Source organism: Polyodon spathula, chromosome 5 (assembly GCF_017654505.1).
Source record: "Polyodon spathula isolate WHYD16114869_AA chromosome 5, ASM1765450v1, whole genome shotgun sequence".
NCBI classification, from domain to species: domain Eukaryota; kingdom Metazoa; phylum Chordata; class Actinopteri; order Acipenseriformes; family Polyodontidae; genus Polyodon; species Polyodon spathula.
Genome location: NC_054538.1, coordinates 31,101,004 through 31,114,091, shown reverse-complemented (window position 1 = coordinate 31,114,091; position 13,088 = coordinate 31,101,004). Strand labels below are relative to the sequence as shown.

Here is a 13,088-nt window from a genome sequence, read left to right as displayed (position 1 = left end):
GGGATACTGCCCTCGTGATCGCACCCAGAGCTTCCCAAATACTCCAATGAGTAAAAGAACAATCAGCAGGAGTCCTCCTAGCACAAAGGTCTCCACCGGTGGCAGATGTGCAGTGCCTGCAAGAAATATGAAGAAGGGTTCAGAGAGTACATTTCATCATTAGCATTTACATTTGTGAAGCAGGTAAACTATTAATTTCCGATAGGTGCCACATTTGGTATATGTTCTTCAAAAGTCATGACAATGGTTCACAAAGACACTCTTCAACTGGCACTGTTAATTAGACTACAGCAGCATATCAATATTGCATACAATACCCTCTCACTGGGCAATGGGTTAGTTACTGCTGGAGTAAAACCAACTCCAAAAGTAGTTGTTCCATTGGGTTACATGAGAGTGGAATTACAGTTCAGTAGCTGATCCCTGATAATCAGTCAATTATGAAATTTAGTTAAAGGTGTTTGAGCTACCTTAGTAAGTTGTATTGATACAGCTTATAGTGCTGGGGTAGGTGCCTATTCGAAATAAATTGTGAAGTTATAAGAACATAAGAAAGTTTACAAACGAGAGGAGGCCATTTGGCCCATCTTGCTCATTTGGTTGTTAGTAGCTTATTGATCCCAGAATCCCATCAAGCAGCTTCTTGAAGGATCCCAGGGTGTCAGCTTCAACAACATTACTGGGGAGTTGATTCCAGACTCTCACAATTCTCTGTGTAAAAAAAGTGCCTCCTATTTTCTGTTCTGAATGCCCCTTTGTCTAATCTCCATTTCTGACCCCTGGTCCTTGTTTCTTTTTTCAGGCTGAAAAAGTCCCTTGGGTCGACACTGTCAATACCTTTTAGAATTCTGAATGCTTGAATTAGGTCGCCATGTAGTCTTCTTTGTTCAAGACTGAACAGATTCAATTCTTTTAGCCTGTCTGCATGTGACATACCTCTTAAATCCGGAATAATTCTGGTCACTCTTCTTTGCACTCTTTCTAGAGCAGCAATACCTTTTTTTATAGCGAGGTGACCAGAACTGCACACAATATTCAAGATGAGGTCTTACTAGTGCATTGTACAGTTTTAACATTACTTCCCTTGATTTAAATTCAACACTTTTCACAATGTATCTGAGCATCTTGTTAGCCTTTTTTATAGCTGCCCCACATTGTCTAGATGAAGACATTTCTGAGTCGTCTGCAAGTTTAACAAGTTTGCTTACTATACCAGAATCTAAATCATTAATGTAGATTAGGAATAACAGAGGACCTAATATTGATCCCTGTGGTACACCACTGGTTACCACACTCCATTCTGAGGTTTTTCCTCTAATCAGTACTTTTTGTTTTCTACATGTTAACCACTCCCTAATCCATGTACATGTGTTTCCTTGCATCCCAACTGCGTTCAGTTTGAGAATTAATCTTTTGTGCTGGACTTTGTCAAAAGATTTCTGGAAATCTAAATAAACCATGTCATATGCTTTGCAATTACCCATTATCGATGTTGCATCCTCAAAAAAATCAAACAAGTTAGTTAGACACGATCTCCCTTTCCTAAAACCATGTTGACTGTCTCCCAGGACCCTGTTACCATATAGGTAATTTTCCATTTTGGATCTTATTATAGTTTCCATAAGCTTGCATATAATAGAAGTCAGGCTTACTGGTCTATAGTTACCTTGTTCAGTTTTGTTTCCCTTTTTGTGGATCGGTATTACGTTTCTCTTCGCCTTTATCTTTAGTTACTCCAGGCTAGGCCTTTTACCAATCCACAATGTTCCTAGTTTTGTGGAAATTGTCTTTTCAGTACCAGTGTCTTTTTAGATCAGACACATCCAATTTACTATAGGATACTATAGTACTATAGGAATTTGTATTTTGGTTGGTTATGAATTGCAGACACAATTGTAAAATATTTAATGATTGTTCTACTTTAACAGACTCCATAATACATTCAAGTCTATTGACATACCTATATTGAAGCACCATAGGAGCCACACTGTTTACAAGATAGCAACTGAGCACTCCATCATAATGAACAGGTCGTCATATTGATATGTTTTACTGGCTTTTTGTTGATTGAATTATTAGTGGAAATCAAAAATGACTGTTGTCCTTTCATGTTTAAGGGGGTGGAAAGATGACTACTTACTTTGACCTGCTTCTCCTTTAGTAGGTATCTTTCTTCTAATAGGACCATAGGAAACTGTGTGAGATGGTACAATGTCTCTTTTTGTCCTTGTCATCACTTCTTCTGAACAGTTCTGTTGATAGATTGCTCACAGTTTTTATATCACATGTGTGATATAGGAACAACCAATCTACTTCCTAGGCATAATGTGTTGCAATGAACCCTTTACTGCATAGAGCACTTAAAAAGGACCCTCATTTCTTGTCACTTGGTGTATTTTTATTATATTGAACTTAAGTATGTATTCAAAGCATCCAGTTATAGTAAAGCAAGACATAATTGAGAATAATAGTACAGTTATATATGGCATAGTTTCATGTCAGTTTAAAAAAGTTGCATAGAAATACTGTATTGTCTAGGTTTACAGGTTAATGAAGGCATGTCAAAGACGACTAAGGTAATGTGCATATGAAATGAAGGAGCATGAACTATGGTGGAAAGCTTACTGGTTGGCAGACCCCCACTTTGTTGTGACATATTTGAACATTGCAGTGCAGAAATACGTCTTTATAGGAGTCGCCCACAAACTTGAACATTTGTATCCGAAACATTGCCTCAGAACTCTCGCCGTTCTTTAGTACTGCTAATGTTTGCTCATTAGTTTCTTCAGGACAGCTGTGAATGAAATACAATTAAATGAAGGCATTCATCTTTGAAAGCATTATCCAGTACTTAAGGCCAGACTTCACTGTTGTCTCTCTGGCTTTGATAATTATGGAATCATTCCAACCCTTCTAACCATCACACAGTTTCAGTGGCAGACAGGGATGAACTCACAAGTTTATTTGATCTGATTTTTATATAGGAATTTCTACTAGCTGTATGTTTAATAGGGAGATTTAATAGGGAGCTGAAAGGCCCGGGCACAGTAAAGGGAAGTGACTTGCCCAAATTCAAACTGAAGACAAATTCGCTGTTTATTTTAGCCTGGTTGTCATTATTCTTTAGTTATCAGTACATGTATTACAGTAACTATACAATTATTATGGATCTATGGCATGTGGACATTTTCTATTTAGAGAAAGGTATCACGTTTATAACTTTATCTATTTTACTGCTATAAACTTTATATACCGCTGGTATTGTGCTACATTATGACTTTTTTTGAAAAGTATATCCTCACAATTTTAAATCGTATTTCTATTTGAATATATTTTGAATATGCTGCAAAATTAAACTTCACTATCTGCGTGGAAAAAAAGTGTTTAAATAGATAGAAGGCTTGAAATCATGCAAGGATAAAATTTGACATGATATTGGAAAAGGATGTTTACCTAACAGCTTGGTAAAAGAAAACTAAAAACTAATTGTAACACACTTTCATCCTGTGACTTTGTAAACAGAAATCGCAATGTACTTCTTGGTTACCCAGTTGCTAGCAGACCCAAAATACCAGACAGTTCTTAAGGACATGTGCAGCTGTTCAGTTTCAAATAATATTGTTGCAACATCATGGTGAACTGACTCTAGTCACAAAGTTGCTGTTCAAACCCAGGGCTGCATGTCAATTCACAGGAGCTTACTATTCACTAACTATATACATGGTTGGACAAACTTCTGCATTTGAACCTTCACTGAATCCAATGTCATTTATCTCTTTAAATGTCAGTTTCACTATTTCTGCTATTTTTAAGTGGCTATAATGGAATAGTGTAGGATTCTTTAGGAATATTGTAGATTTGTACCATGGTATGCACACAGACCTGTCTCTGATGAAAGTGTACTGAATGTTACTGTATGGATCATTTGTTGGAGTAGCCCAGCAACTCTCGAGACGCATTATTAAATGAGCTGGTACCTGCAAGGCAATAGAAAAGAAAAAAAGGGTTAAACCCTATAAGTTTTATTGCATAGCATCAAGCAGCCTTGCCATAAGCAGGTTGAATCTAAAATTACAGGCATGGAATTTTAACAAACTGCAGTGTACTATGGAAGAATTACTATTAAAAATGGCAGAGGGTTGACTGTCAGTGTATTCAGTAGTGATTATCAATGTGTTTAGTAGTATTGTAATTTACCTACATAACAAAACAACACATGGCAATAACAAGCCAGATGCTAAAAATGCATATACAGTACAGCTTCTTTCAAGAGGAGTGATATTTAAAAACATAATGACCTGACAGTAATGCGAGCCCCATCTACCAAAAAAAAATCACACTGCATAAGCCTCACAGGTGCAGTTTTAAAGAAAACCGTGTTGTATATGGTACCATACAAGGTCTCAGTTTGTATGCCTTTATTTAAGGTATTATGTTATTCTTGTACTTCCTAGGTCATTTCATCTCAGAAAAACTGATGACCTTGAATTTGTGTAGTGTTTTTATGAAAATACATGTTTGTTAAAATTTCTTTCAAAGCTGCACATGTGATACCAGCATAGCAAATGGCACGGCAGGTATAATTTATGGAATTATTTCATTAGCTATAAATAGGGCTGGGATTTAGTCACGGTGGTCGCAGATTTCACGGATTCCGTGACTTTTGATGGTGTCCGCGATTTTTGCTGATGTGCATGACTTGCGAGGATGTAGGTAAATTGTGTTCAATCTGTATGGGATTTTATTGGAAAGTGTTTCTTATTAACATTAAATTTCGTATTTGAAAAAAATGCATTTATCATTTATTAATTCAAATAAATAATTACATATTGAAACTAGCTCCAACTTCGTACTTTGATGTCCTGTTTTATTTATTTATTTATTTATTTATTTTTGGGTCGAACTAAGCTCTTCGATTAAATACTTCTTGGAAGTTATGTTAACAGTTCGTAAATTCTGTGTGTGTGTGTGTGTGTGTCTGTGTGTGTTTGTGTGTTTGTGCTATACTAACTGCCAGCATTCGGTGCGGGACATACATTGAAGAGTTTTCTCTTTTTAATTGAAATGATTGTTCCACTTGTTGTTTAACTGTTGCATGGTTACACTTAATTTAATGTACATGTCTCTTGTCTGCCCCACACCCTCTTTGTTATCCTTGTTATTTAAAATAAAAGCTTGAAGCTAAAGTGCCCACTCAACCCTGATCTTTAAATCTTTAAAGACTATGACAAAAACTAGCTGAAGATCTAGATCATATCTAAACTTGGGGTAAATGGATACAAGAGGACATGGCTGATAAAGCCGGTGGGAGCTATTAGTATTCTCAAGGAGCCGGGCTTTCCTTGTCACATTCAGCAGCTGCAGTTTTCAAAGTGAGCTACAGTATATCTTCCCAGTGAAGGGAAATATCAGCAGCCTTAATGGCAAGCTCCAGATCCCATCTCCAGTTTTCAGACCGCAAGCAGTTTAAAGCAGTTTAAAGTTCACCAGAATCCATTTTCTCACACAACTAAAATTTGATCTCACACTCAAAACTAGGTACCAGTTTTAAAACTTGACAGGCATTCCATTTTCCATGCCAAACTGTACATTACAAGGGTGAGGGCAATTTGCTTATAGTGGTAAATATACCCCTATGACTTCGGACACCCTAAAACGTCAGCTCTACAACTGGCCATGCTTAGGCAAGCTGACCATTAGTGAAGATGCTGCCCCATACATGGAAACCTTTTAAAAATAATACTGAATATCTTATTATTGCAGACCCAACCTTAACTAGGGTCAAAACCAGTTCCCAGATCTAAAGGTTCTATGTTAACTACTATTGTATTAAGCTGGTCCTACTGTGTATACAGTGAGAATGCTTTAAAAAAAAAAAAAATAGAGTGCCAATTATTCTAGTCCTGATTTTCTCCCCAAATTAGAATGTCCAATTACATACCCTCACCCAACAGGAGAGCTGGAGGTTCAATGGGCCTCCAATCCCACAACTAAGCCAATTTCCTGTTTACACCCAGGAACTCAAGAAAGGATGTCAGTGAGCTACAAGCCCTGCAGGTCACCTGTGTTGCTTTCTTCCTCTTGTTTACAGTGATTGTGTATATTATTTTCCTTTTCCACATCTTGGTCAATTCACAAATTTAAAGCAACATATGCCTCAACAGAGATATTAGAAATATGTCTAACTATTTGCCTACCCATTACAGCACTATGCTCTAGTGGATTTATAAGGGGGACCTTTCATAGTCTTAAAAATGGACCAGAATATGATGACTGGAACAGAAAATGACATAAAAAGTGAATCTAAACATCAAGCAGAATACATTAATGTAATTTAACTGCAATAGTGATACCCATACTCAAATTGCTCTTTGGTTTACAGAAGAGGTCATACCATGTAGACGTTTACATAAATGTTGTCTTCCAATGCTAGGAAAGGAACATCTGTCCATTTGTCTTCAAAACCCTCATCCTTGTAGAGCATCATTGAAACAGAAAAGTTGCCATCTTCAGTGCTGAGTGTAATTGTCCTGCACAACATACATGTATTTCATTAATACACAGAAAACCTTCTCTTGCAGTATATATATATATATATATATATATATATATATATATATATATATATATATATATATATATATATATATATATATATATATAGTATATCCCTTGAAATACTTTTTACGGTTGAAAAAGTGCCAGTTTTGTAAACAGTTTTTTTAACATTCAAAGAAAATCAGGATGACATATTTACATAAGGATCCAGATTCCTGTGTCTAGACCACTAGTACAACAGGATCAAATCTTAATTTGAGAAGTTAAAAATTAAATAAAAATTTATTTTGTCAAAATACAAAGACTTGTTTGACAGGGAATTGTATATAAGAATAACAATAATATATTAATATATAATTATAATAATACTTATTATTATTAATGTATAATAATAATAATAATAATAATAATAATTTGCAAATTGGGGCCATTTCATCAAAAATGAATACAATACTGCTTACCTTAGTTCTGTAACAAGGAGAAACTTATTACCGTATATCAACATTTATCATGTTGTTGCCATTAGTTTGCTTGACCATGTAGTTGGCAGGGTAGCGGCACACAAACGTGATGTTGATGTAGGTTCTTGTAATGACGTCTGTGTTATTATTGTGTATGTTGTTTATAAACATGATGTGGGTGTCATCAGAAGCCTGAAGTGTAGAGAAAGTACATTGAAATGACATGTTTATGTTTTTATTTTTTTCTTCTTCACTGTTCTATTACCTTGTTACAGTAGTGGTTCATATTACAATCACTAAAATACTGCTGAGAATTTACTTTTTTTTTTGCGTGAGTAAATCATCTGGTGATTAATTAAAAGGGCCCGGAGAAAATTACGATTTCACAGACTGTGCGGAAATCGTGAAATTAGCTCAACACTGCAATTTTTTCTATTTTATTTTTCTATTATATATATATTATATATATATATATATATATATATATATATATATATATATATATATAGTTATTTCATATAAAACACACCTTAACTATAAGCTCTGCAGTTACAGTACATGCATATTGCGCTATTCTGTATGTATAGTGCTGCTTAGAAAAGTCACGTGACTTCATAAGGTCAAGATATATTTTCAAACTTTTGACAGGTAGTAGAACAACATTATAGGACACAAAAGCAAGCACAGTAACATTAGCTCAGACCGACGCTCTAGCTGAGGTAATCCAATTCGGGTCTTCTAGTTTTGCCCAGGCTGGTATGTGGAGGTATGTGGTATGTGTACGTGACATGTGTATTACTGCTTGAAACAAAGACAACTTGTCGTCCCACAAAGTCAAGTTAACCTTTTATACGCTTTACAAGGAATGCTCTGGCATTCTAAGTAAGAAATTCAAAGATACTTAAGACTGCTTGGGGCCCAGATTTACATCTTGTAAAAAGAAAACGATCATCCTTGCAATGTGGTCACAGCACGAGAGGAGCTGGAAAAGATACAGCAACTGCAAACATGGACATTGACATACGGTCGGCCTATTCACAGCCCTCGAAAACACAGCTATAATTTCCATATAAATCCAGATAATTTAGTGCCATGAGACATTTGCTCCTTAACAGTGTTCTGAAGGAGTACTCATCGAATGAATGTAGAAGAAAAACAAGACACCCTCTCTTTCAAAGAAGAAATAGTCTATCCACGTATTAACATATACTTCATAATAGTGAATGATCCCCATTAAGCTTTACGGAAGACACTTCTCCAGTCATTGTTAAGCAAAGTGGCTTCATGAGTCATGAATCATTGTCACACATTCTCTATTATGTCTTTTAGAGGTTTAATTTATTTTGAGCATTTAGCAACTAATCAAAAGGTTAATGCTTTTGCAATATACTCCACAGCAGCGCAATCACTAGTTGTGAAATTCATTAATTTAATATCGTGTTATTTAATGCCATTGAGGTCATGGCAGAAGAGAAATAATAAAACAAGATCATTAGTTCATTTGCATTTAAATGTCAATGTTGTGATAGCCACAGGGACTTATGTGGTTATAAAGGGATGTTGTAAAATGTTCATTAACTTCAATTATTATTCACTTCTGTTTCAATGCCACTGATTTAAAATACTGCATTCATCAATACAATGATGGCTACACATTGAAACTTAGGGTGATCTAGAGTTGAAGAGAAGTTGATGAGTCATTTTAGCCATGGAAACATCAGACATTTTAAACTTCTATGAACTGCCTTTTTCAGAATGTTTATTGATTCATGTCTTGTTGGTTTATCAGACAAAGGGCATTCAATGAGTATACAGTACAGCTAACTTACAAACAGAGGAAACTAAGAGTAAGAGGCAAGCACCGTACCGTGATGGTTCCACAGTCTGACAGGTTGGTTTTAATTGAGAATACATAGGAGTTCTCTGTTTCCATTCCTCGACATTCAGGATCATTAAGGTGTAAATCCCAAATCTAAAGAGAAAGAAAAACAATAAAGATTGGGGCAAGCATTTTATAAACATGCCATTGTGTTTCAAAAACGCAATCATAATCTAAAAGACAGCTAGTAAGACTAAACAATCTTCTTCATCTCTACCTTGCTTGCTACGCCACTGCTTCTCAGTGGAGATTCTTGGTATACATTATCACTAGTTAGTAGAAATAGTACATGTCACGATTAAACTTGACAGTGCTTGGTACACTGTATTGCATGCATACACTCTGGACACATGATCTTGCTGTACAAATCAAAGGAACAGGACACTTTTCAGTGGAATAAAATATTTTATTAATAGTATAAAACAAGAAACTACTCAGACCTTTTATTTAACAGGCCCTTCCTGCAAAATAGTTGTTCTAGTTTTATAACTAACTTTATCTCTGAAGATCACTGTCCTTTGCAATTGCAAAGGTTTACTTTACCACTGGTCTGATGTCATTTGTCAGTGTGTACGTTGTTCCATAGTTTTAGAGTAGTCTGTTGCAGTCGAAGGAGCCCTGGTACAATATGTACTGTGGGGTCCATCTCCTGTCAGCTTAGCTCGCAATGACTACCATGCTGGTAAAGTATAAGATTGAATTGGCCACATTTCTCCTTGCGTGCTGGGTGCACAGACTCCACACTGTTTGAACTCTAACATTCGGTACTGTGTGAAAAATGAATAATATACATTCATTATGCACAAAATAAGACATTCTGTTCCTTACTTTTAGTAACAGGTAAGTGATACTGATTGTACTGGCTTAATTAATCTTTTTTATTTAAGTTTTAAGATAGTGAAAGTTTTTACTTACATAGACTGGAGGAACTTTGTTGAGAAAGAAGGCACTAGGTATCTCCACTTCCATAAGGTCTTTGGTACAAATGACAGTCTCATTGATTTCTAGAGGAATAAGAAATAAAAAAAAAAAAACTGCACAACACTGATTATGCAGTTCCCTTTTATCATTTAATATAGTACACATTTTACCCAAATATACCGGTAGCTATATAACTTTCTTTAGCTTTAGTTTCCACTTATCACCTGAACAACTGACCTTTGTATAGTATATACACACATTCAGAGGATCCTATAAAAAACTTTGTTGTACTTTTTTTATATAGACCAGCACAGCTTATATTATTATACAGGACACCTGGCTTCCAAGTCTCCCCTATTCTATACATTTTGATGGCACTCAAACAGACACACTTGGGACTTGCTTATTTACTAGCCCTTTACCCCTGGGAACAGGGGTTCAAATCCACCTTTGGCATAATTAGCAGTCTCTGAGTGTGGCTCAGTATTGACAGTGCCACTGATAGCTCTTACTATAAACAGTCAATGACAAAGGTCTATAACATGGGGTTTTGCTTACAAGTCTTCAGTATGTTGTTTTAGCATAATGAGATGTGATAAGTGGGGCTACATAGGACTCTATACAAGTGGGAACAATAACAATGTGGCAATAGACAAGTTCATTTCTGCAAATACACCCATTGAAAAAAACAATCTGCCATCTGTTGGCAAAATTCCTGTCTTCCTCACTGTTACTATTTAAGCAAATAAATAAACAAATTACCAATGCACTCTGGGAAAGCAGTCAGCACACCTGAACAGGACACTTTCTTAAACCTAAGCCTACATACTTAAATTAACAATGCTAGATTATGACATGCCAGTGTGATTAACAGATCTTTGCCAGACTGAGTGCCTGTTTATGATCCCAGTCTCATGCAACCCTGGGTATCTTTATGTCTCTTTGTCCTGGGTTTATTGCTGCTGCCTGCAAGTCACCCCTGGAAACGAGACGGAGCATCTTAAATAGATTTTCTAGTTTAATCATTGTGACCAAATAACTGGGGAAAAAACAGTCGACTGCAGTTACCGATAACAGCAAATACATCTGATGCAAGACTATTTAAACCATTTAACTATCACTGATTATAAGAACCATTAGAGCACATGTAAGGTCATTTCTAATAAAGCCATATTTAATACTATGCATGTCACTATCACTTTTGTGTCAAATGATTTAAATGTTTATTAAACTAGATTAGAATTCACATGTAACAGTAGCAGTGCTTTTCCTCTGCTGTTCTAGGTTTAATTTGTTTAGCTGTTGATTAACATTTGTTTGTTTAGGACACAATATATACATTTACATTAATGAAAAATGACTAAATTGACTCATGTCTAATTCACTTACCCTCCTCAGGTTCAAGATAGAATGAAGTTGAAGAACCTATCAATAAAGTTAACAAGGACCATGCAAGCGCCAAGCCCAAAAGAGCCATTGTTAAAAAAAGTCCAAATCCACTATCAGTTTAATCCCTGCTTGATCTTTTTACAATAAGATTTGCTGTATGTACTGTGGATGATGTACAGAATGTGGCTGTGTTATCCTCTTCCTCCCTCTACAAATATTGTAGTGATGGGACCAGAGCCTCTCTCCAGCCCTAAAGCACCAGCTTGAATGATGTCCAAATCAACAATGGGATTCCTAACATGAATAGAGGACAGCCACAAGAGTCCAAGGTAACACAAAACACTAAAAATCAGAATTGCCCCCCACAGTAAACTTCAACAAAAAAGCTATTTTTTTTCCCAAACAAGTCATCCATGCAAACTTTACACAAGAAGAGTACTGGTTTAGTCATTCATTGTGTGTGTTTCACAGTTCTTATCGGAACACAATAATAAAATGTAAAGGGTTTGTAGTTAGGGTTTGTTTTGGCGGGAATCCCTATGATCCTTAAGTTCATTAGAAATGCTGCAGTCGGATCAAGGGCACTAAACAAACCGTTATGTCTAGTTCAAATGCACCAAAATTATTAGTAACATACAAATGTTTGTTTAACGTATTTTACTTGAAAAGTTTTAAAATTGCACTTTAATAAAGCAAAAACTAAAGTGACTGTATTATTTGTAGCACATACACATGACTGGTTACTGATTATGTTCTGACTATAGGGCAACTATAAGCACATACTGTGGAAGCTAAGGTGTCATTTCTACATAATTACAAAAAAAATGCTTGAAGCAATTGTTTTCATTTAAATGCAGCACTACACAGCTTTAAACGTTGTTATTTGTATTTATGAAAAGTACAATCAGTTCCGATTTCACCGTTATACACAGCACGGCATGGAGATGCAATGATTTCAGTGTTTTATATACTGTATAATGGGTCATCTTTATTGTTATGTCTCATGTAGCACCGTGTTATAAAGCATAGCAAAACATAGGTAAGCATTGTAAAGACCAATGAGGTATGGTAAAGCATATTAATAAACATGAAAAACGAGGGAAACTACAGTAAATGCACACAGTAGTGGAACCATGTGGAAAAACATGGTAAAACTGCAAAAATAATGTGCAAAAATACAGTGGTAAACTTTTGGTATATGTATACAATCCCTTATTGTTACAGTATATTCTCAGAAATTGCTTTACAATGCCTCTTTTTTATCTCGAACGTGCAAGGATGCACCAGTAGAAGGACTGTACATATAAACAACCTGATTTCTCATTGTGTGGATTATCATAAATGACTTGGAGGTGGCAGTCATGTGGAGGTCAATGATCACACAGCTTGTTTATAAGGGATTTATCAACTGGAAATAGAAAGGTAAAAATAGAAGAGGTCATAGCAAAGGCCTTGGTTTGAAAACATTTTCCTCTCATTGGAGAAAGTTAACATTTTCATCATTGGTTATAAGAATGTGTTCATTAACTAGGTTGTGTGCTGAAGAAAACTCAAGACAAAGCTATACTGTGATATGGCTTGTAACCAGGAGCTACCTGGCTCAAATCCCAGCTCAGCCACTGACTCATTGCGTGACCCCTAGCAAGTCACTTAACCTCCTTGTGCTCCGTCTTTCGGGTGAGATGTTCTTGTAAGTGACTCTGCAGCTGATGCACAGTTCAAACACCCTAGTCTTGTATCTTGTAAAGCACTTTGTGATGGTGGTCCACTATGAAAGGTGCTATATAAAAATAAAGATTATTATTATTATTATTATTATTATTATTATATTGGGTCTATTTAATTGTTTTAAGCAGTGACAGATCAAGGCTTTGTGGTAA

General features: G+C 35.7%; 1 protein-coding gene across 1 annotated transcript in view; it reads right to left on the bottom strand.

The window, feature by feature from the left end:
• LOC121315835 (pancreatic secretory granule membrane major glycoprotein GP2-like) overlaps positions 1 to 11,451 on the bottom strand; it is a 12,546-nt gene extending 1,095 nt beyond the window's left edge. Inside the window, exons 1-9 of the mRNA XM_041250314.1 lie at positions 11,209 to 11,451; positions 9,814 to 9,902; positions 8,887 to 8,991; positions 7,051 to 7,211; positions 6,395 to 6,530; positions 3,883 to 3,977; positions 2,626 to 2,794; positions 2,141 to 2,252; positions 1 to 116 (exon numbers count right to left, since the gene is read on the bottom strand). The exon at positions 1 to 116 is cut by the window's left edge and continues 1,095 nt beyond it. Coding sequence (XP_041106248.1) covers positions 1 to 116; positions 2,141 to 2,252; positions 2,626 to 2,794; positions 3,883 to 3,977; positions 6,395 to 6,530; positions 7,051 to 7,211; positions 8,887 to 8,991; positions 9,814 to 9,902; positions 11,209 to 11,296 — 1,071 coding nt within the window. The 5' untranslated portion in view covers positions 11,297 to 11,451. The remainder of the gene's footprint in view (positions 117 to 2,140; positions 2,253 to 2,625; positions 2,795 to 3,882; positions 3,978 to 6,394; positions 6,531 to 7,050; positions 7,212 to 8,886; positions 8,992 to 9,813; positions 9,903 to 11,208) is intronic.
• Between the last annotated feature and the right edge of the window lie 1,637 nt (positions 11,452 to 13,088).